Raw genomic sequence first — 24298 nt, forward strand, 5'->3', positions numbered from 1 at the left:
TTTCCTCTGATGTGATCGCACATCAAAGGAGAGAGAAGTAGGATCCCCGATCCCCCCGGCACCTCTTTGTGGTCCTCCGTCCTGCCGCCATCTTGAAAATGGCGGGCGCATGCGTAGTGCGCCCGCCGGGAATCTGCCGGCTCCGGCTGGCAGATTCCATTCATTATTTTGATCACTATGATAAACGATCATAGTGATCAAAATAAAAAAAATAGTACATAACCCCCCCGTTTATCACCCCCTTATATAATCAAACATAATGAAATAAAGAAAATATTTTTTTTTCAGTTTTCCATTAGGGTTAGGGTTAGGGCTAGGGTTAGGGTTGGGCTAGGGTTAGGGTTGGGCTAGGGTTAGGGTTAGGGTTGGGCTAGGGTTAGGGTTGGGCTAGGGTTAGGGCTCAGGTTATGGTTGGGCTAGGGTTAGGGCTAGGGCTAGGGTTAGGGTTCGGGTTAGGGCTTGGGTTAGAATTAGTGTTAGGGCGAACTAGGATTAGGGTTAGTATTAGGATTAGGGATTAGGGTTGGGAATAGGGTTAGGGTTGGGATTAGAGTTAGGGGTGTGTTGGGGTTAGGGTTGGAGCAAGAATTGAGGGTTTTCCACTATTTACCAACTTTGGGGGTCTAAAAATTGGGGTCTAAAAAAAAAATCACTTTTTATTTTCACGGCTCTGCGTTTATAAACTTCTGTGAAGCGCTTGGGGCTTCAAAGTGCTCACTACACATCTAGATAAGTTCCTTAGGGGGTCTAATTTCCAAAATGGGGTCACTTGTGGGGGGTTTCCACTATTTAGGCCCATCAGGGGCTCTGCAAACGCAACATCATGCCCGCAGACCATTCCATCAAAGTCTGCATTCCAAAATGGCACTCCTTCCCTTCCGAGCTCACCCATGCGCCCAAACAGTGGTTGCCCCCCACATATGGGGTATCGGCGTACTCATGACAAATCGCACAACAACTGTGCGGGTATTATTTCTCCTGTTACACTTGTAAAAATAAAAATTTGGGGGCAAAAAGATCATTTTTGTGGAAAAAAAAATGGATTCTTTATTTTCACGGCTCTACGTTATAAACTTCTGTGAAGAACTTGAAGGTTCAAAGTGCTCACCACACATCTAGATAAGTTCCTTAATGGGTCTAGTTTCCAAAATGGGGTCACTTGTTGGAGGTTTCCACTGTTTAGGCATATTAAGGGGTCTCCGAACGTAACATGGCATCCGATCTCAATTCCAGCCAATTCTGCATTGAAAAAGTCAAACGGTGCTCCATCCATTGCGAGGTCTGCCGTGTGCTGAAAAAGTGGTTTACCCCCACATATGGGGTATCGGCGTATTCAGGAGAAATTGTGCAATAAAATTTGTGGTTGATTTTCTCTTTTAACACTTGTGAAAATAAAAAAATTGGTTCTGAAGTAAATTTTTTGCAAAAAAAAAGTTAAATGTTAATTTTTTCCTTCTTCATTGCTTTAGTTCCTGTGAAGCACTTAAAGGGTTAATAAACTTCTTGAATGTGGTTTTGAGCACCTTGAGGGGTCTAGTTTTTTGAATGGTGCCACTTTTGGGTATTTTCTGTCTTTTACACCCCTCAAAATGACTTTAAATATGATGTGGTCCCTAAAAAAAATGGTTCTGTAAATTTTGTTGTAAAAATGAGAAATCGCTGGTCAACTTTTAACCCTTATAACTTCCTAACAAAAAAAATTTTGCTTCCAAAATTGTGCTGATGTAAAGTAGACATGTGGGAAATGTTATTTATTAAGAAATTTGTGTGACACATCTCTCTGATTTAAGGGCATAAAAATTTAAAGTTTTAAAATTGCAACATTTTCAAAATTTTCGCCATATTTCCATTTTTTTCCATAAATAAACACAAGACTTTTCGAAGAAATTTTACCACTAATATGAAGTACAATATGTCACGAAAAATCATTCTCAGAATCAGCGGGATCCATTAAAGCGTTCCAGAGTTATAACCTCATAAAGGGACAGTGGTCAGAATTGTAAAAATTGGCCTGGTCATTAAGCTGCAAACTGGCTCTGTCGCTAAGGGGTTAACTCAACAAAGGCACAGATTGCCTCAAGTTTACAGTTGATTACATTTGCCTCTTTCCTGGTTAAAGTGAATAGTTTGTTAATCTTGGAAAATTGTTCATAAGTAGTAATTAGAGAAACCAAGAAAGTGTTGCTAAGATTTGAGATAATAGGGTTGAACCTAAATTGTTAGGGCATGGACCTTAGAGGAGTTGATACAGAAATCTTTGGCAGACAAAATATACATGAGGAAATTTATTTTTTAGACCAGAAACACATTTTGCAAGTATAGTAAATAAAAAAGTATCTGAGTCTTTGGAGTTCAGTCTGTGCATGTCGGATGTATAACTCGCATTCAAGTGAATAAACTGAGGTGTCATCTAGATAAACAATCTCATACTGATTTTTTTTATAGTAATTTTGTTTTGTCCCCATTAGTCGATACATGGTTTAAGACTTTATTTTTCAAAAGCAAAAAATGAAACCTGTGCCTACTGGTGATGTGGATGGTCTGGTAAACCTTTTTTAACGCTGTCTGCTATATCATTTTCATGGCCTGACATTCTGGACCAGAAAGATTATATATTTTACCTTTAAGGGGACAGGAATTTGGTATAAGATCATTCAGACAATCAGAATCTCTGTTTGAGGGTAATTTTTCAGATTCAGAAGCAAGAAATACATCACCAAAATGTCACGATTCTGTTTTCAAGTGTCCCAGGACCAGGGGGCTCCTTCCCTGTCCCTAATGCTAGAGGGCAGCCTAGCTCACTCTGTTCCCCGGGTTACTTCTGAAAGTGAAGATGCCGGGGCCACGTACCATGCCTTAGCTACTGAATCAGCCCCCAGTCTGTATCCATCCACCACCCAGGGGAAAAGGGAGTAGTAGTGCATTGTAGTACACTGACCAGACTAACAAGGCAATACAAACAGGGGTAATGAAAAATACCAAACATACAAATATACACTCACATATAACAGAGGTATGCTTTGGGGAGTGAAGGATGGATAAAACCAAAGAAAGAGAAGAAAGGGAATTATCATAATCACGAAAAAAGCAACAGTCACAGATACATCCACCAACCAACTACTCAAATAACTACCAACACCTAACTTCGTAGCCATGCAGCATAAGTTAGCTCTGATGATGTGTTTTAGTCAGGACCCAGATTATATAGGGAATGGGAGTGGCTAACAGTGCATGGCTGAGAGCCTTAACTCTAAGAGCTCTCAACAGAGCAGATTAACCCCTGCACTGCCCAAAGAAATGTACACCATTTAATAAGAAGGTGAAGTGTTTCTATTCAGCACAGGATTAGGAGAACTCAGATGCTGTGATCTTCTGACTCCTCTCTGTCGCGGTAAACTAGTGAAACAAAATGTCTGAATATAACAGGTAAACCACTGGATGAGTTTTTAGGCAAATTCACAGATTAAGTATCCCAAGTCATATTGCAAGACTCATTAAAGGGTCGATAATGACTTGAAGGATTGCCTTTTCCAACAGGTGGCACTATGGAGTTCAAGTCCTCTTCCTCTCTGAAGAGTCAATTTGCATATCAGATTAAAGGGGGTTTTACACATAGTGATATCGCTATAGCATCAACGATTTTGTGACGTTATAGCGATATCGCTAGCGATATCGCTATGTGTGATACTTACCTCCGTCCGCTCCCCCGCTGGTTATCGCTGATCGCGCGAGAATGTCCGGCTCCATTTCTCGTCGTCAGCTTCCTGCTGGGGCTTCCTGCTGTGACGACGAGCGACGCGTGGAGGCGGGCGGGAGGACATCAGGATCGCTGTGTGTGAAAGGTGAGTATCGTCCGCTGTATCGCTGCTGCATCGCTGTGAGAACTTTCTGTGTGAAAGCTCACTAGCGATCATTTAGCGATGCACCAGCGATCCTGACAGGGTCGGATTGCTGGTCGGATCGCTGGTGCATCGCTAAATGTAAAAGGGCCTTAAGACATAGATTTGTGTTCACACTCAGTGCTGCAGTGTACAATATCACCCTAGTGTCAGTCAACAACCATTATGTTCATGAATCCCAGGCATGCTCAAGATCACAGCCAGGTTTTAAAGAACAAAAAAAGTCATAGATTTAAATTGTAAAGCATCAAAAAGCAGGGGCTTCTTTTTGATATACAATCCCATTCCCAGGGTGATAGGCATATTATCAATAACAGTGATTTTCATAGGAAAACATAATTTTACAAAGGTTTAAGAAAGCTCTTTTGTCACTTTGGCATGATTAAAATTATCTTTGGAACCACAATCAATGAAGTCCTCAAGCCACACAGATTTCTCTAGATAAGATAAACAAACAGGGAGTGATAATTTTGCAGAATCATCATGAAATAATTGTGTGGACATCTCCAGACTCACCTAGGTGCTGGAATATGGAATACATAGCTCATCAGTTGTTTCAGTCTGATCAGGATGAGGCTGCTTCTGACAGTGATTGTCACGGGGATTCCGCAACAGAGATGAACCAGAAAACCACAGCATCTGATTGCTCCTACTCCTATGCTGAAAAGAAGCACTTCACCTTCTTTTTAAAAGGTGTAAATTTCTTCTGGCAGTACAGGGGTTAATCGGCCATGTTGAAAGCTTTGGGAGTCTGGGCACTCAGCTGAACACGGTCAGCCACTCCTATCTCCTTTATAATCTGGATCCTGACTGACACATGTTGTAGCTAGCTTTTGCTGCATGGCTTGGAGGACAGGAGTTAGTGATTATATGAGAAGGTGTGACAAGCGTCAGCTTAAGCTGAGTTGTTTTTCTTTGAAAGAGTGGACCCTCTGGGCCGTGGCACCCACCCACCTAGGGTGAGCTGACCTAGTGAGGAACCACCCCCTATACATGGAGTGTCAGGGGCAAGACCAAGGGGGTAAGCCACCACGGCAGCTGGACCAGACGGCCGGCTCAGGAAGCAAGACAAGACGAGACAAGGCATTAGTTCAATTAAACTTCATTCAGGAACACTTCAGGGTGCAATAGGTGCAAAGGTGAACACACAAAGAACACAAAGCAAGATGCGTGCAAGAGCACGCTGAGGTCCAAGGCATCAGGAACTCTTCAGGGTAAACAGGTGCCAAACGTGAACACACAGAATCCATAAAACAAGGTGCGTGCCAGGGCACGCCAAAGTTCAAGGCAGGGTGTGAAGCATCGGACTCCGGAAGGCTGGCAAGGACTGACAGGGTCCAGGCATCTAGCTTCAAACCTCCGGCAGCGGTCAGCAGGCTTCAGGAATCCGGGAGACAAACTAGAAGACAAAACAGGGTGCATGCTAGGAGACACGCCAGGATCAGATTCACAGAACAGAGGCCTGCGCATGCCGAGGGGCATGCCAGAGACAGGTACAAGGACGGAGGCTTGCGCGTGCGAGGGCACGCCAGGGAAGGGTATAACAGGTGCCAAACGTGAACACACAGAATACATAAAACAAGGTGCGTGCCAGGGCATGCCAAAGTCAAAGGCAGGATAGCAGACATGAGATGTGCATGCACACCGCTCCAGGTGTTCTTGAAGCAAAACAGACAAGGCAGACATGACAGACATGGCGGACATGACAGAAGGCATCTGATGGGTTTATCTGTGACTTTTGCTTTATTTAGTAAGTGTGATAATTCCCTTTCCTTTTCCTACTTTGGTTTTTCTCCATCCTCCACTCCCCGGTACATTCCTCTGCTATAGGTGAGTGAATATTTGCATGCCTGGCATTGTCAGTTACCCCTGTTCTTGCTGCCTGGTTCATCTGGTTGGTGTACTGAGGTGCATGGCTGCTCCTCTCTTCCCTGAGTGGAGGAAGCGTACAGTCGGAGGGTGGATTCAGAAGATAAGGCAAGGTACGGGGCCCTGGCATCTTCATTTTCAGAAGTAACCTGGGGAATAGGGCGAGCTAGGGTGCCCCCTAGCATTAAGGACAGGAAAGAAGCCCCTGGTCCAGGGTCACCCAACAACCGAGTCCTGACATTGATATTTTCAATTTGAATCAATGTTTTGCACAGAATGTTCTGCCCAATCTCTAATTATTAAAAGGAATAAATTTTGGACTGTTTTTTAAGATTAACAAGTTTTGCTAATCGAATTACTGCAAATCATATTGTTTTAAAAATTCTTCAAATCTGATAAATTTCAAAATATTCGAATATCTCCAGTTGATCCACAATTGCACTTGAATATCCGTACAATCCTTTAAATGTGCCAAAACTGTTAAACCCCAGAGTGTCCCAAATTTGACTTGTTCTAATGAAATCATATTTGGTCCAATCCAAAAAACCTCCAATTTATATATATTTTTTAAATCTTCTGTTACCTTATAGTCTTGTGTTGCAGAAAACTGTGCATCTTTAAACTGATCCTTAATACTACCCATACCTCCCCATATAGCTCTAAAAAAAAATGTTTCCTCATGCTAGCCTCAAGGCCTTCCTCCATCATGACCATATCAAAATGCCAAAATTGTAAACAATAATTACAACTAGCCCTTCCACCTAGTGCTAAAAGGAAATATGTTTACCAATTTTAAAATGACATATCTCCCTTCTCCTCTTTGAGTTGCATATATGTTTATGCTATCTGTCCACCTTTCCCTCTCTATACTAACTCACCTGTTAGTCCACTGATTTTATTAATTATTTTATTCTTCAACGTATTGGCTTACTTTGAAACTCAAAGAGGATCTGTGGGAGAAAACATATTTTGATTAGGTTTATTCTACCAAAAAAAAAAATAATGGCAATGATTCACAGATTTTTACCTTACATCCAATCTTAATAAGTATTGGAATTACCGTATTTTCAGATTATAAGATGCACTTTTTTTCCCAAAAATTTTTTGGGAAAAATGGGGGGTACATCTTATATTCTGAATTTAACTTAGCAGCTACCGTGGAGTGGGGTCACAGGGTCGCTGCTGCAGGAAGCTTCTGGAGGCAGAAAGAGTGGGGCGATTGTAAATGCTAGAAACTGTTAGGAATGGCGGAAAGCACTAAATAAAAATATAAATAAAGTGTGTTCGCCGCTCGGGGTCCACTGTGCGGTAGGTGGTATAACCACTGCTAGACAGTGGCAGAGCAATATGGTGGAGGTGCGCACGGGGTTAGCCTTCACCCTGGTGCGCAAAGCAATCGCTGTTTAGTCACAGAGATGGCAAAAACATAAAGTACTGAGCCTGTTAGGGTCACAGCAGCTCAGAGCAATAACACACACGGTAAGCGGTCACAGGAATAGCCCAAGATGGCGGCACTAAGTCCTTATAGACCTACCGTGTGTGTCCGAGTATATAGTGTTGCAGCCGCGAACACTCAAGTGGGCTGCTACTGCAGCGCGGCGTGAATACTGCCGCTCAATGACAGTGCTATGGCGCAGGCGCAATGTCGGACGCTAGCAGCTGTGTATGGAGCAATAGCGCGCTGGCACTGGTAGTAACTCAATCCCTCGCACAAGCGTATTATCAAAGGGAAGGGGTTTCAAATGACTCATTCACCAGATCATGCATCCATCAAACATTCACTCAGCAGCAAGTATGTCTATACTAGGGCATGGTGGAACAGCCATGCGTGCTTTTTATAGCAGCCGGGACCTTCCGGAAGCTTCCAGGATGGACCAATGAGATCTGGAGCAGGACCTGAGCACATGACTCCCGAACTCCAATGGGAGATCGTCTCATGAGCATGCTCAGAAGGTGGATGGAAGGACTTAGCCTCAGGAGAGATTTGCTGCAAGGCAATCTCCTCTGCAATCTCTTCTGCAGTGGATAAAGAGCAGGAGACTGCAGAATGTGAGGGTCTGGATTCCTGCATAGTGACCGCAGAAACCTGACTCCTAACAGAAACTGACACTTTGGATGAATGTTTCACCATAAGTTTATTTAAGAAAGAAATCCCATTAGGAGCTTTTTTTTTATAACTCTGGGTAGATGTGCATGCACTGTAGTTTGTTATTATACTCACCCACCACCACTTTCTCCAGGATCCATCACCATTTTGCTGCTCTTCTCAGTGATGTCACCTACTTCAGATTCTCCAAATCACACTGTGCTCTGCGTGACCCAGAAGTGACTTTTACAATGTAAGCATATGGAGCGTCAGGACAAGGCTGCATATACTTCCATTGTAAAAAAAAAACCTTCTGGCTCATGCATAGAGCATAGAGTGAGCCAGAAGAGTGGTGACGTCACTGAGAAGTGGAACAGCACTGGAACCTTGAGAAGCCGACACTAGGTGAGTGTAACACACTCTCACTATACTACATATACATAAACAGATTAATAAAAAATAAGTTTCATAGGAGGGCTTCTGTAATTTAATGTAAATAGGTTCAAACAAAATTATGTGCAAACAATGTGTTACGGCTGGTGGAACGCGCCAAATAATAAAGAAGGTATAAGGTGCGTTCGCAGCCTGGGGACTACCGTGCAGAGATGGTAACTGTTGCTCGGTAATGGCGGATGCTGTATGGCACTATAAAGGAAGAGCACGCTGGTTATCGTCACTCTGTGTGCACAGGGCGAACTCTGTTACCTCACAGAGCCGCACTACTGCAGAACATAAATGACGGAGCCTGTTTAAGCTCACAGAGCTCGGCAGCGGAGTGCACAGAATGCGGTCACAGAACTCTGCCCCAAGGACACGGGGTTAGAGTCCCTCTAGACCTCTGAGGGCACAGCATCAAACCTGCGAACTCCACTATAGATGCTGACTGTGGTGGAGTGCCGAGCAAGTGCACCGTGACATGCAGAGCCACCGGTGGGCACTGAAGCCAGTCTCAGACTCTGCCTCTACCTACACCTAAGCCTGGGCACTTAACAGGCTAGGCTGCACAACATATGTGTACCAAGGGTAGGGGTTTCTTAATGAGTCATTCAGCAGAGACATTCATACATGCATACTACACTCACTCCACATAGTCTGATAATGCAGTTTATAATAGCACATGACCGAGTGGCCATGCGACCCTTTTTTAGCAGCGTCCTTCCAGGACCTTTATGATGGTCCAATCCAAGCTGGAGAAGGACCTGAGCATGTGACCTCTGATCTCCAATGGGAGATTGTCCCACAGACATGCTCAGAGGACCGAAAGGAGGACTTAGTCCCTGGAGTAGCTCGCTGCTGACCAGCATGCGTTGCTATAACTGGACCAGAGGTGGCAGCAGCAACCAAACCCACAGTGCTAGTCTGAGAAGAGCGCCGGGATCGATGCGTCTGCTGAGCAGCCTCCTCTGCGGCTGAAGAGTAATGAGAGACCATCGAAGGCAAGGCTCGGGATTCCTGCTGTGCAGTGACAGGAACCCGACGCCTAACGTTACCCCCCCTCCTCTCTGAGCCTCGCTATGCTCAAATGCCACAATTAGAAGTGGAGCGCGGATGTTCTCCACCAAATAAAACTTTTTACCACGCACCACCCTGCATCCCACAATGGCATTAGCCTCAAACTCATCCGAGGACAGGTCTGATGTCCCAGCAGATGACATGGAGAACCGGGACATGTGGACAGGCTTAAGGAGGAACACGTGGAAGGTGTCAGAGATAGCCAAGAGTGGTGTAAGGGCCAGACGGTACACCACAGGGTTGATCTGCTCAAGGACCTTGAAGGGGCCAATGTTGCAATTTGCAAATTTAGTGGACTCGACCCGCAGCCTGATGTTATGGGCGGAGAGCCACACTAAGTCGCCAGGAGCAAAGGTTGGAGCGGGGTGCCCGTGCGTGTTGGTGGAGGTCCTCATTCTCTCCTTGGAGGCCCGGATGGCATCCTGAGTGCGATCCCAAATATCATGTGCCTCCACCACCCAGTCTGCCACCCTGGAATCGGTGGACGACACAGGCATAGGGACAGGGATGCACGGATGCTGGCCTTAATTGAGGAGGAATGGGGTCTGACCGGTGGAATCGGCCACAGCGTTGTTCAAAGCAAACTCTGCCCATGGTAGTAAGGATGCCCAGTCATCCTACCTGGCCGAGACAAAATGTGGTAGGTATGTGACCAGGGTCTGGTTGACTCTCTCTACCAACTCGTTCGTCTCGGGATGAATGGCCGTTGAGAGATTTAGCTCAATACTGAGCAGATTACAAAGCTCTCTCCAAAACCGAGAAGCAAACTGGGGACCCCAGTCACTGACTATCTTGTCTGGCATACCGTGTAGGCGGAAGACGTGTTTGATGAATAGTGCTGCCAGGCCCCGTGCAGAAAGTAGCCGAGAGAGAGTCACCAGGTGCACCATTTTGGAGAAATGGTCGGTGACGACCGAGATAACCGTGCTGCCACTGGACTTGGGTAGGCCCACCACAAAGTCCATGCCGACCATTTCCCAGGGCCTGTCTGCCACCGGCAGGAGGTAAAGTAACCCAGCCGGCCTTTGCTGAGAAGAACTGTTCTGGGCTCAGGAGTCGCATGCCTGACTGTAGTCACCAACGTCCCGGGCCATATGTGGCCACCAATATGTCCTCGCCAGTAGCTCAGAGGTCCTCTTCATCCCAAAGTGTCCACCCACCCTGGATGCGTGAGCCCAAGAGAGGACCTCCGGTCACAAACAGGCAGTGACAAATGTCTTGCCCGGAGGCACCGACTCAAGGGCGACCGGAGCAACTGTCCTCAGGCTCTCAGATGGGACATTTAGCCGAAGCTCCTCATCCTCCTCCTCCGTTGACACCACGGAGCGAGAGAGAGCATCGTCCCGGACGTTCTTCTCTCCGGAAAGGAAATGAAGGGTGAAGTGGATCCGGGAGAAGAAAAGGGACCATCTGGCCTGGCAAGAATTCAGCCACTGGGCTGTCTGGAGGTAGACCAAGTTCTTATGGTCGGTGAACACCTGGAAAGAGAACCGAGCCCCTTCCAGGAGGTGTCTCCACTCTGAGAAGGCCAATTTCATTGCTAGCAACTCCCTGTCCCCAATGGAATAGTTCCTCTCCGCCGGTGAAAAGGTCTTGGAATAGAAGAAGCAAGGGTGCTTCCAACCCTGAGCATCCTTCTGAAAGAGGACTAGTCCAGCACCGGCGGAAGAGACATCCACCTCCAAGATGAACGGCCTATCTACATCAGGACAATGTAGAATGGGAGTGCTATAAAAGTGGGACTTGATGGAGGAAAAGGCCTTGGAGACCTGTTCCGACCATAACTTGGGGTTTGCTCCCTTTTTGGTGAGGGCCACCAAGGGAGCTACCAAGGTGGAGAAGTGGGGAATGAACTGGCGGTAGTAGTTCATGAACCCCAGAAAGCGCTGCACCGCTTTAAGGGAGTGAGGTTCCTGCCAGTCCATTACTGCCTGCAGTTTGGCAGGATACATAGCCAAACCCTGGGCAGAGATAATATAGCCCAGGAAAGGCAAAGACTCCTGCTCAAACAGGCACTTCTCCAACTTGGCATAGAGGGAGTTAGCTCTCAAGCAGGTGAAGACTTTGCCAACCTCTCTCCGGTGGGAGTCCATATCTGTAGAGAAAATGAGGATGTCATCCAGATAGACAACCACCGAAGTGGAAAGCATATCCCAAAAGATATCATTGATAAAGTCCTGGCAGACAGCTGGTGCATTACAAAGACTAAAGGGCATGATCAGATACTCATAATGGGCATCTCTGATGTTAAACGCTGTCTTCCATTCGTCCACCTCATGGGTGCGCATCAGGTTGTAGGTCCCCCCGCAGATCTAATTTGGTGAAAACTTTTGCTCCCCGTAATCTATCTAACAGTTCCGATATCAGAGGCAGTGGATACTTGTTCTTAACGGTGATAGCGTTAAGACCCCTGTAATCGATGCAGGGACGCAGTTCTCCATTCTTCTTCTAGATGAAGAATCCACCCACCGCTGGTGACACTGACTTCCTAATGAATCCTCTTGCCAGATTCTCGCTGATGTATTGAGACATGGCTTCTGTCTCCGGAAGAGATAAGGGGTAGACTCAACCCCGGGGAGGCCCAGCACCTGGCAAGAGGTCAATAGGACAGTCATAGGGGCGATGAGGTGGAAGGATTGCCGCCACCTTTTTGGAGAACACGTCCGCATACTGTCGATAGTGTTTGGGGAGCAAGGAAAGATCTGCGGGGACCTCGGTGGAGGCAACCTGAACGCACTCCCTCAGACATCTACCCTCACATGATTTACTCCAACCCAGAGTTCTCCCTGACGACCACTCTATATGGGGAGAATGATACCACAACCATGGGACCCCTAGAAGGACCTGGTCGATACCTTCGGGCATGACAAGGAGGGATGTAAGAGATGATGAGATGGAGACACCGAAAGTATCAATAGAGCGCTCTGGTGGGTAATCTGAGAGGGCAGAGTCGTGCCGTTCGCTACTCTAACAGTGACTGGCTTAGATATCATAAACAGTGGTATTGCGTGCCGTTGAGTGAAGGCAGATGACATAAAATTGCCCTCCGCTCTGGAATCCACGCAAACCTCCACCGCCAGAGTGTAAGAGCCAAACTCAAGTGTCCCCCTTAAAGGACAGCTTGGAGGAAAATGCCGCAGATTCTAGTGAGCCTCCTACGGCCACTAGACGAGGATGTTTTCCTGGCAGCTGGGTGACCAGACTGCTGGCAACTGTGACAGACCATGGGTACTCGTGTGGACCGGGACCTGGATCCCGCGTGAGAATCCCCCATGGCCTCTTGGAGCTCGGACGCCCGATCGGGAGGTTCCAGAGGTTTAAGAAAGCTGGGTGCCAACCTAAACCTCTGCCTACACTGGGACCTCTCCAACCTTCCCTCCGAAAAATAAAGGTCTATGTGGGTGGAGATGGTGATAAGCTCCTCCAGTGTGGCAGGAATCTCCCTGGTGGCCAGAGCGTCCTTTACATGGCCAGCCAGACCTCTTCAAAACACCAGAATGAGGGTTTTATCTGACCACTCCAGTTCAGAGGCCAGCGTCCGGAACTGGATGGCATAATGGCTGACCATAGACGAGCCCTGCGATAATGCCAGCAGCTGGAGCGCGGTATCATGGGTGACTCGCGGTCCCAAGAAGACCTGCTTCCAAGTGCCCAGTAACTGTGAGGCACTCTGCACCATATGATCACCACGCTCCCACAGTGGTGTGTCCCACTCCAGAGCCCTGCCCGACAGGAGGGAAATAACAAATCCCACTTTAGTCCACACGGAGGGGAATTGTGCAGCCAGCAGCTCTAGCTGTATAGTACATTGACTGATGAATCCCCTACAAGAAGAACTTCTCGGGCAGCAGGAGGTGGGATAAAGTCGAGGCAGGGATGGCAGTGGACACACGGGAGACAGCCTCCATGGCTGCCTGAACAGCGACCTCGGAAAGATCCACAGCTGAGGTTGAGCGCTCAAGAGCCGCCAACCTGCCCTCCAGCTGCTGGATGTTCAAGAGGAGTCGCTGTTCGTCTGCCATTACTAGCCAGACCCTGGCACTAGTATAGCGTTACGGACTGGTGGAATGCAACAAATAATAAAGAAGGTATAAGGTGCATTTGCAGCCCGGGGTCTACCATGCAGAGATGGTAACTGCTGCTCGATAATGGTGAACGCTATATGGCGGTATAAAGGAAGAACGCGCGGGTTATCATCACCCGGTGTGTACAGGGCGAACTCTGTTACCTCACAGAGCCGCACTACTGCAGAACATAAATGACGGAGCCTGTTTAAGCTCACAGAGCTCACCAACGGAGCGCACAGAATGCGGTTACAGAACTCAGCTCCAAGGACACGGGGTCTGAGTCCCTCTAGACCCTATGAGCATGCGGAATCACACCTGCGGACGCCACTATAGACGTTGACTGTGGTGGAGTGTCGAGCAAGTGCACCGTGGCATGCAGAGCCATGGGTGGGCACTGATGCCAGTCTCAGACTCTGCCTCTACCTACACCTAAGCCTGGGCGCTTAACAGGCTAGACTGCACAACACATGCGTACCAAGGGTAGGGTTTTTTTAATGAGTCATTCACCAGAGACATTCATACATGCATACTACACTCACTCCACATAGTCTAATAATGCAGTCTATAGTAACGCATGGCCGAGTGGTCATGCGACCTTTTTATAGCAGTGTCCTTCCAGGACCTTCCTGATGGTTCAATCCAAGCTGGAGAAGGTCCTGAGCATGTGACCTCCGATCTCCAATGGGAGATCGTCCCACGGGCATGCTTAGAGGACTGAAAGGAGGACTTAGTCCCTGGAGTAGCTCGCTGCTGACCAGCATGCGTTGCTATAACTGGACCAGAGGTGGCAGCAGCAACCAAACCCACAGTGCTAGTCTGAGAAGAGCGCTGGGATCGACGAGTCTGCAGAGCAGCCTCCTCTGTGGCCGAAGAGGAATGGGAGACCGCCGAAGGGAAGGCTCGGGATTCCTGCTGTGCAGTGACAGGAACCAGACGCCTAACATTGTTTTATCATATTTTTATTGGTGCCAAAGCTCAGAGCTGGACATAGGACATGTGTGGGAACAAACAATCCCATTAATATTAGTGAAAAGGATCATCCTCCCCATGTAAATGTCACTAAATAAATATTTTGCAATTGATTTTAACATTTTTTTTGTCTTTACGTAATACTGATGCAATCTTGAAAAGTTAGTATATTGCTTAAGATCTGAAGCATATGGTTGATTGTTTGTATATAATTATTACTTAGTCTTTCATATAACAGTATAGAAAAATATTTTAGGAACATAATTTTTACTGCGTTACTTTTGCTTAAATACCTTTAAGCAATGAGTGGTTATGTTGTAGCAATTAGCAAGATAATCTTTTGAGAATTGATATTGGAATTAATTAGTCCCAAGTGGTGTGACCTTTGGGACAAAAAAAGAATTATAAATACAGATGTGTTACAAAGCGATGAGCGTGCGTTAGATGAAAAGATCAAAAGAAGAGGTAAGGTGACCTAAGAAAGACCATGACCATATTTGAGTTTCAAATTTTTTGAATTTCTTTATTTACTTCAAGAGCTTAATGATATGTGAAATATAGTTCCTCTAAGAAATAGACAAATTGAAACAGGACCCTGTCCCAGCTTCCACAAAAGAATTCAGTGGCCATCAGATATTTTGCCAAAAGTCTCCTAATTGAAAGAATGCCCAATGCCTCTTCTGATTTGGCTTAATGTCAACACTGCAATGTGATGCATGAATGATGTTGTGACAGATCTACAAATCAGAAGTGATGCCAGGGGTGCTGACAGATAAGAGGCGGTTCACAATTCTACTGCCTGGCAGACACTGAATTTTTTTTTGTGAGGTATGTGTTTTACAGATACATTTTATAAACAATGAGTTTATGAATCTTGCTAGTCAAGTAGGTCTAAAATGAGTTTAGCAAGTCCGAGTATGGACATTGTCTTTTCTTGTCCCTTGATTGAACTTTCAACTATGTAACTATATAAATATACTAGATTAAGGCCCGATGCTATCGCATCGAGAGGATAGTGACACACCTCTTGCCATGTTAACCCTCAATACACACACACCTCCTCAACACACACTCCTCTCACCTTTCACCATTTCCACTCACATCCACTCACTCTTTCACTCCACATACGACCCTTTCTCTCACTCCGTCTCTCATACTCACACTGTCATCGTCGCTGCTCCATGATCCTCGACATCTTCTTCCGCCGGCGCCATCCTGGATCCCGACGTTGTCCACGCCGGCGACATGTTCTTGCGGCCATGCCATCTTGAGTATTCTGAAATCCTGCGAGTGGACATTAGTGGAGATAGTGAAAGGTGAGAGGAGTTTGTGTTGAGGAGTGGTGTGTTGAGGGTTAACATGGCAAGAGGTGTGCTGTGACGTCACCAGTTACAACTGGACGGAAGTTGTTACAACCCGGAAGCTGCTTAGCGCATTTATTATAGTAGATTAAGGCCCGATGCTATCGCATCGAGAGGATAGTGACACGCCTCTTGCCATGTTAACCCTCAATACACACACACCTCCTCAACACACCACACCGCCTCAACACACACTCCTCTCACCTTTCACCATCTCCACTCACGTCCATTCACTCTTTCACTCCACATATGACCCTTTCTCTCACTCCGTCTCTCATACTCACACCGTCATCGTCGCTGCTCCACGATCCCCGACATCTTCTTCCGCCGGCGCCATCCTGGATCCCGACATTGTCCACGCCGGCGACATGTTCTTGCGGCCATGCCATCTTGAGTATTCTGAAATCCTGCGAGTGGACATTAGTGGCTCACCATTGTCATTTTGAAACACGACTGCTACTTCACTGACAGTGGGATTATTGTAGCGTCGAGGGTCTTGAGTACGATCTTGTTTAATAGCCATAGTGATGTTTGGCATGACAGTTCCGTTTTGTAGAGATTTAATTTTTTCTTGTTCTTCCACATCACGTAACATTTGATAAGCTTCCACAAAAGGATTAATAGTTTGGATTTGAAGGGCAATAATGTTCATCAATGTAGGATGACATTTTTGATTTTCTTTACATCGTAAGCGTTGTTCGTTTGCGGTAGTGGTATTGAGAATGTAAAGTTGGGCAAATGCGCGTTGCTGGTCATCTGAGGGATGTAGTGTTTCAGTTCTATGATAGATCTGGCCATGTATGCGGAAACAGTATGGGCCATATCCAGGAGGTGGTGAAATATTTGCACCCATGGAGGCAAAAGCAAAGGAACTGTTAATACTTCGAATATTATCCATGAAATTTTTGCTAAATTCACTTTGCCCTTTCAGCAAACGTGTAAAGACATCAGGATATTGTAGTATGGGTACATGGACTCTGACAGCAGAGCGTAAAGTTGTTATCAGAAGGTATCTTGCTACAAAATGCAAAGCTTCGCAATGCTCACATACATGGGTCATGTCACCACAGCTGGGTTCGGTAATACTATTTTCATCATTAGTGAAAATGTAAGGTTGTAGTAGAAGTGCATGTCCAACCGATGGTGTGCGCCTAGTTTTGAGACCAACGTATATTTGTCTTGGTTGCACTTTCTGAGGGCTAACTGCAGCTTGTATGTGAAGAAACTGTGCGTTGGTATTGACTAATGGTGGTATTGATAGGGAAGAAACAGATTGCTGATTAGTTATGTCAGTGAACGGCATATAGGATGAAGTGTGGTAGTAACTTGTTCCACATGCTGATGTGGAAGCATCCTGTTGTGAGTCTACTAATAATGATGAGGAAGAAGCCGTCTGTTGTTGGCGGTGATGGCGTGTAGAGGCTTCTTCAGCCAATGTAATAGATTTAGAGTTAGGGGATTCGTGTGTGAGATGACGGCGTTTATAAGCCTTAATCTTGTCAAGTCGATGCTGTTTTTCCTCAGGAGTCTCATTAGCACGGCGTTGTTTTTGTCGTAGTGCTAAAGCTGCTTTCCTTTCACTAGCATTGGCATACTGTGCATCGGTATTGAATGGTGGTATTGATAGGGCAGAAACAGATTGCTGATTAGTTATGTCAGTGAACGGCATATGGGATGAAGTGTAGCAGTAAATTGTTCCACATGCTGATGTGGAAGCATCCTGTTATGAGTCTAATAATAATGATGAGGAAGAGGCCGTCTGTTGTCGGCGGTGACGGCGTGCAGAGGCTTCTTCAGCCAATCTTATGAATTTAGAGTTAGGGGATTCGTGTGTGAGGCGACGGCGTTTATAAGCCTTAATCTTCTCAAGGCGATGGTGTTTTTCCTCAGGAGTCTCATTAGCATGGCGTTGTTTTTGTCGTAGTGCTAAAGCTGCTTTCCTTTCACTGGCATTGGCATACTTTTTGTTATGACTCATGTTGGCACAGGTAAAGGAGTCTATTTGGCAGTTATCTGGCAGTGAAGAAGGCGTCCTGGAGTATTGTAGAGTAAACAGATACTAATTGACCCTGTAATTGCCCAGCAGTAGTTATGAAGTGGTAGTGGCAAATTGGCCCTGTAGTTAGACACCGGCAGAGGAGCAAGGCAGCAGTAGTTATGGCGGTAGAGGCAAATTGGCCCTGTAATTAGACACCGGCAGAGGAGCAAGGCAGCAGTAGTTATGGCGGTAGAGGCAAATTGGCCCTGTAATTAGACACCGGCAGAGGAGCAAGGCAGCAGTAGTTATGGCGGTAGAGGCAAATTGGCCCTGTAATTAGACACCGGCAGAGGAGCAAGGCAGCAGTAGTTATGGCGGTAGAGGCAAATTGGCCCTGTAATTAGACACCGGCAGAGGAGCAAGGCAGCAGTAGTTATGGCGGTAGAGGCAAATTGAACCTGTAATTAGACACCGGCAGAGGAGCAAGGTAGCAGTAGTTATGGCGGTAGAGGCAAATTAGCCCTGTAATTAGACACCGGCAGAGGAGCAAGGCAGCAGTAGTTATGGTGGTAGAGGCAAATTAGCCCTGTAATTAGACACCGGCAGAGGAGCATGGCATCAGTAGTTATGGCGGTAGAGGCAAATTGGCCTTGTAATTAGACACCGGCAGATGACCAAAGCAGCAGTAGTTATGGCGATAGAGGCAAATTGGCCCTGTAATTAGACACTGGCAGAGGAGCAAGGCAGCAGTAGTTATGGCGGTAGAGGCAAATTGGCCCTGTAATTAGACACCGGCAGAGGACAAAGGCAGTAGTTATGGCGGTATAGGCAAATTGGTCCTGTAATTAGACACCGGCAGAGGAGCAAGGCAGCAGTAGTTATGGCGGTACAGGCAAATTGGTCCAGTAATTAGACACCGGCAGTAAACAGGCATAGGACCAAGGCAGCAGTAGTTATGGTGGTACAGGCAATGCCAAGCGTCCGCACAGCAAGTCGGCGTGAGGTAAATGATGCAATTTCACGAATGCAAGATGGCGTCGGCGAAATCTCGCGAGATTTCGCCGACGTCGTGAACACCTCTTGCCTTGTTAACCCTCAACACACCACACCGCCTCAACACACACTCCTCTCACCTTTCACCTCCACTCATGTCCACTCACTCTTTCACTCCACATACGTTCCTTTCTCTCACTCCGTTTCTCATACTCACACCGTCATCGTCGCTGCCCCGACATCTTCCTCCGCCGCCGCGATCCAGTATCCAGATGTTCTCCAGGCCGCCGACATGTTCTTGCGGGACGCCATCTTGGATTTCGTGAAATCCCACGATATTCAAGATAGCGTCGCCGCAACAACATGTCGCTGGCGTGGACGACATCGGGATCCAAAAAGATGGCGTCAGCGAAATCTCGCGAGATTACGCCGACGCCATTTTGGATCCCGATGTCGCCCACGCCAGCGACATATTCTTGCGGGACGCCATCTTGGATGTCGTGAAGTCCTGCGATATTCAAGATGGCGTCGCCGCAACAACATGTCGCTGGCATGGGCGACATCGGGATCCAAAATGGCGTCGGCGTAATCTCGCGAGATTTCGCCGACGCCATCGTTTTGGATCCCGATGTCGTCCACGCCAGCGACATATTGTTGCGGCGACGCCATCTTGAATCTCGCGGGATTTCACGACATCCAAGATGGCGTCCCGCAAGAACATGTCGGTGGCCTGGAGAACGTCTGGATCCTGGATCGCGGCGGCGGAGGAAGATGTCGGGGCAGCGACGATGACGGTGTGAGTATGAGAAACGGAGTGAGAGAAAGGAACGTATGTGGAGTGAAAGAGTGAGTGGACATGAGTGGAGGTGAAAGGTGAGAGGAGTGTGTGTTGAGGCGGTGTGGTGTGTTGAGGGTTAACATGTGCGTGTGTGTGTGGTGACGTCACCGGTTACAACTGGACGGAAGTTGTTACAACCGGAAGCTGGTTAGGGCATTTATTATTATAGATACTTCTCTGCAGAGTTTGATTTTCATTGACTCTTGTTTGAAGAGTGCATAACTTTAATCAGGGTTCCTCAACCTGTAGCTCAGGAGCCACTTGTGACTCGTGGGTCCATGATGTGTGGCTTGCAGATGTCTGCCAGTTTGGTGCGTTAGCACCAGTTCTGTGAAACAGCCTTGAAAAGCAGGTCTTCAGATGGAAACTTTTTTGCGCAGTCCCCCACACCAAAGCATATCTGGATTCTGGGAAGCTTTGGATGTGTTTGTAACAGGTACTGTGGGGGTAGGGGATGCTTTGGGTGGGTGGAAACTAAGTATGTCTTGCTAGTGTCTCTAAGTGATAAATGTGGCTCACATGGTAACAAAGTTTGTGAACCACTTGCTATTGTGAAACAGTAATGTTATGCCTAGGGATGGACATAACAATGGAGCAACCTGTCCATCTCCACAGGGGCCAAGTAGGTTATCTTAAAGGCAGTTATTTTTGCTATCAATTGCATTGAACGTAAGGCATGAGCTAATAAACTACATATCTCACAATTACAGAAGGACTGTTAGAGAGAAACAATTAGATTGTAGTCTAAAGCATACAGTGATATATTATATCATAATCATAAATGGTTAATGCTGCACATACATCTCTATGGACCTCTACATCTCTATAAACTAATATGGACTTTTTCTCACAGCAGGATTCACATTTTGCATTTTTGCCATGGAAACTCGTCTTCTCATAAAAGCTCTTGCTTTCATTCTCTTGATGGTCGTTGGAATTCCTGGGAATGTGTTTATCCTCCTAAAATTTATATACATCAAAATAATTGAGAAAAAGCTTCTGCCGGCTAATATCATCCTGATGGTCCTTGCGCTCTCAAATCTTCTAGTTGTTTTCTCCCGAGTCATACCACAAGCTCTTAATGCCATTGGAATAAAAGACTTACTGGACGATACAGAATGTAAACTGGTCCTTTTCACATTTAGGGTCAGTAGAGCAATGTCCATTTGTGTAACCAGTTTACTTAGCTGTCACCAATGTGTTCTTGTTGCCCCCATTAATAGAGTTTGGACATACTTGAAAGGAAAGTTATCGAAGAATGTCACTTTAATTATGTTACTGCTCCTAGCCATGAATATTTCGCTATATCCTTCCACTGTTTTGTATGGACAGGCAAAATCAAATTATACTTCACCTTATTCATTGCATCTGGCTTATTGTGATGCAGACTTTGTGACATATGTCTCCTTTCTCTTGAATGGGTTGGTATCTGTCATTCGAGAGATCATATTCGTAGGACTAATGACTTTGTCAAGTAGTTACATGGTTTCCATATTATATCATCATGGAAAAAATATTAAAGGCATGCGTAGTTCTGAACGGACTCAGACAAAGTCTGCAGAACATCGCGCCTCCAGGGCAGTCATTTTATTGGTTATGCTCTATGTTTTGCTGTATGGCATGGATAATTCTATGTGGATCTACACTCTTTCTCTTACTGCTGTAAGCCCTGAATTAAACGACACACGGATATTTCTTGCAGCATCATATTCTGCCTTAAGCCCTATTGCTATTATTGCCACAAATCCAAAACTTCTCAAAGGAAATCAAAATTTTTGGATAAAGAATACGAGTCAAATTCAGAAAAATGGTTTTATGGGTTTTGTCAACAGTGTAAGCTAATTTTCCACAGATCTGACAACTTCTAAGACAAATGTATATAGTATGCTGCCTATGTGCTAAAGTGTATTATAAAAGTGACGTACAGAAAAAATAACACATATACAACAGGAAAATAGTTATACAGTACATGAGGATCAAACGTGTGTGTGAAGTTCACTCTCCAAATGACAGCTTGGGACACCATTGAATGGTCATACATTGCACAATGTTCATGCTTTTAAACATCTTGGAAAAATTAAACTTTATGAAACTGAGAAAATATTTATTTCATTGTTTGTGTGCTGGCATACTATTTCAGCAAGAGGCAAGAGTGTAATATTAGGAAAACTCCAGCACAATCTGTTGAATATCTAATGTATATGTGGACTCCTGACTCCAGACAGTTAATGTAGGGGGAGCTAAGGATAGGGCAATTCAAATGACCAATCTTTTTGTTGTCATGACAAAAAAGCCTCTGACAGAGCTTTATGGCAGCAGCTTTCTCCCCTTTTCCCAATAAAAAACACATAATAGCTCAGCCAAGACAAGCATTCATATCTAATGGTTATGGCCACCTTTGGGATTTCAGAAATTTGCAGTCATTCTGATGGGGTTGTGAAGTTTGTCCATCTAGTTGGCTATAGATCTACATAGATCATAAATCTATAAAAAACGAATCTGAACTGAAAAAGTAAGTTAATGTGTATGCACAATGTAAGTGCATATTAACACATGACCATTAACCAGAGAAAACAAAAAGCAAAAAACACAAATATCCTGAACTAAAAAGTAAAAATTAAAATAAACTGCAAATAATGCATAAAGGTAATAATAATAAGGGTATTTAGTAAACATAACTTTGATCAAAATAATGTACAAGCCATCCCACCACATCACGGAAACCCTTGTGGGACAGTCCCTACTCTAGTATTTAAAACCTTTTCACTTGCCAAGTGACGTGAATGTGAACAAGGATCGAGCGGCTGAACCACTAGTAAAAGCTTAGGCCAGACAGGATGGTTTTCCCAGCTCAGAAAGAGGGTGGTCACACCCATATATGCACTGAATGCACAATTAAATGAATAAAAAACTAATATGAACTGAAAAAGTAAGTTAATGTGTATGCACAATGTAAGTGCATATTAACACATGACCATTAACCAGAGAAAACAAAAAGCAAAAAACACAAATATCCTGAACTGCTTTTTGTTTTCTCTGGTTAATGGTCATGTGTTAATATGCACTTACATTGTGCATACACATTAACTTACTTTTCTCAGTTCAGATTTGTTTTTTATTCATTTCATTGTACATTCAGTGCATATATGGGTGTGACCGCCCTCTTTCTGAGCTGGGAAAACCATCCTGTCTGGCCTAAGCTTTTACTAGTGGTTCAGCCGCTCGATCCTTGTTCACATTCACGTCACTTGGCAAGTGAAAAGGTTTTAAATACTAGAGTAGGGACTGTCCCACAAGGGTTTCCGTGATGTGGCGGGATGGCTTGTACATTATTTTGATCAAAATTATGTTTACTAAATACCCTTATTATTATTACCTTTATGCATTATTTGCAGTTTATTTTATTTTTTACTTTTTAGTTCATGATATTTGTGTTTTTTCCTTTTTGTTTTCATAGATCATAAATCTGCAGTAATTGTTGGGTTTGTGCTTAATGTAAGTGCCAATTTTTCCTTTATTCAGTAGCATGTGGCAATAATGAAGTCATAAAAATGCTTGCCTCATAACAAATATCTGAAATATAACCTTTATTAAGGTTAACAAAACACTTAAAGGGAACTTTTCCGTTGATTCATGCTATCCAGATCATGCACAGACATCATTGAAAAAGAAAAAATATAGCTATGCTTACAATACTATGTCTGACACAAATGCACAACAGAAAGAAGCAGGGCCCCCATGATAAATGCAGTGGAGAGCTGCATGTCAAGCCTGACATGCCGAGATGAGAAGACTTTTTAGCCGCAATGATCCTCTGGGAAATAGGCCTCTCACTCAGAACTCACACTTTGAACTGACAAGGGGCAGTACCCCAAAGCAAAGTGTCTGCAAATTTAGATTTTGATTTTGGCTTTTCACAAGTCATGTGACAAGGCTTGTTAGTAAAAGTTGATATTGACTTTTAGGATTGATGCTTCCTATACGTGGCACTAGAGTTCTAGGTCTCTTCCACTCTGTAGAGTGGTGCTGGTTTAGTTACCGTTCTGAGTCACCCCTGAGTATACAGAGCGACAGCTCAAATTGCGCCCTCGGCCCTGACTAACATTGGCTCAGGTTACAGAAGCCACTCTGTATACTCAATCTGAACCAATGCCGCCCCCCGTGACTGAAACTGGAATGCTGCAGGAGGAAAAAAGTTTATTTTTTTCCCTGTAGTATTTGGCTAATTGCGGGCACTGGACAGGTTAATAACGCTATCAGCCTGCTGATTAATCCCATATCTACAGGTTAATAGCATTTTTCTGGTGACAGGTTCCCCTTAAGCTATCTTCCTGTACCTTCTCCTTACACTAGTCTTTATGTCAGCCAGGCTGTCTCCCCAAGTAGTGCTTGGTGGGTGTCATCATCGTCATTACCTATACCAGCAAAAATATCTAAATTGATAAGCAAACGATCACAGCAAAAAACAAACAAAATATTCATATAAAGCTTAATGAGCATGCCCTACTAAAAACTATGCCATTAAAACAAATCCCATTATATATTAAAAAGCACAAAATGGACTAGATAAACTAATGTATATAAAAAGCAGGATGAGAAATCTATTCAAATTAATTATAACAAAGATAAATGATAAGCCCCATAAAGCAAATGTGAAAAAAAGATATGAGATGATCTTTTAAAATCGAAATTTGCTAGGATTTGCCAAATTTCCCCAAAAATGTCA

General features: G+C 45.0%; 1 protein-coding gene across 1 annotated transcript in view; it reads left to right on the plus strand.

The window, feature by feature from the left end:
• Positions 1–20451: 20451 nt before the first annotated feature.
• LOC141099167 (olfactory receptor class A-like protein 1) overlaps positions 20452–24298 on the plus strand; it is a 32735-nt gene continuing 28888 nt past the window's right edge. The window contains exon 1 of the mRNA XM_073587313.1: positions 20452–21331. Coding sequence (XP_073443414.1) covers positions 20452–21331 — 880 coding nt within the window. The remainder of the gene's footprint in view (positions 21332–24298) is intronic.

Source organism: Dendrobates tinctorius, unplaced genomic scaffold (assembly GCF_039654945.1).
Source record: "Dendrobates tinctorius isolate UK_male_01 unplaced genomic scaffold, ASM3965494v1 ptg000098l, whole genome shotgun sequence".
NCBI classification, from domain to species: domain Eukaryota; kingdom Metazoa; phylum Chordata; class Amphibia; order Anura; family Dendrobatidae; genus Dendrobates; species Dendrobates tinctorius.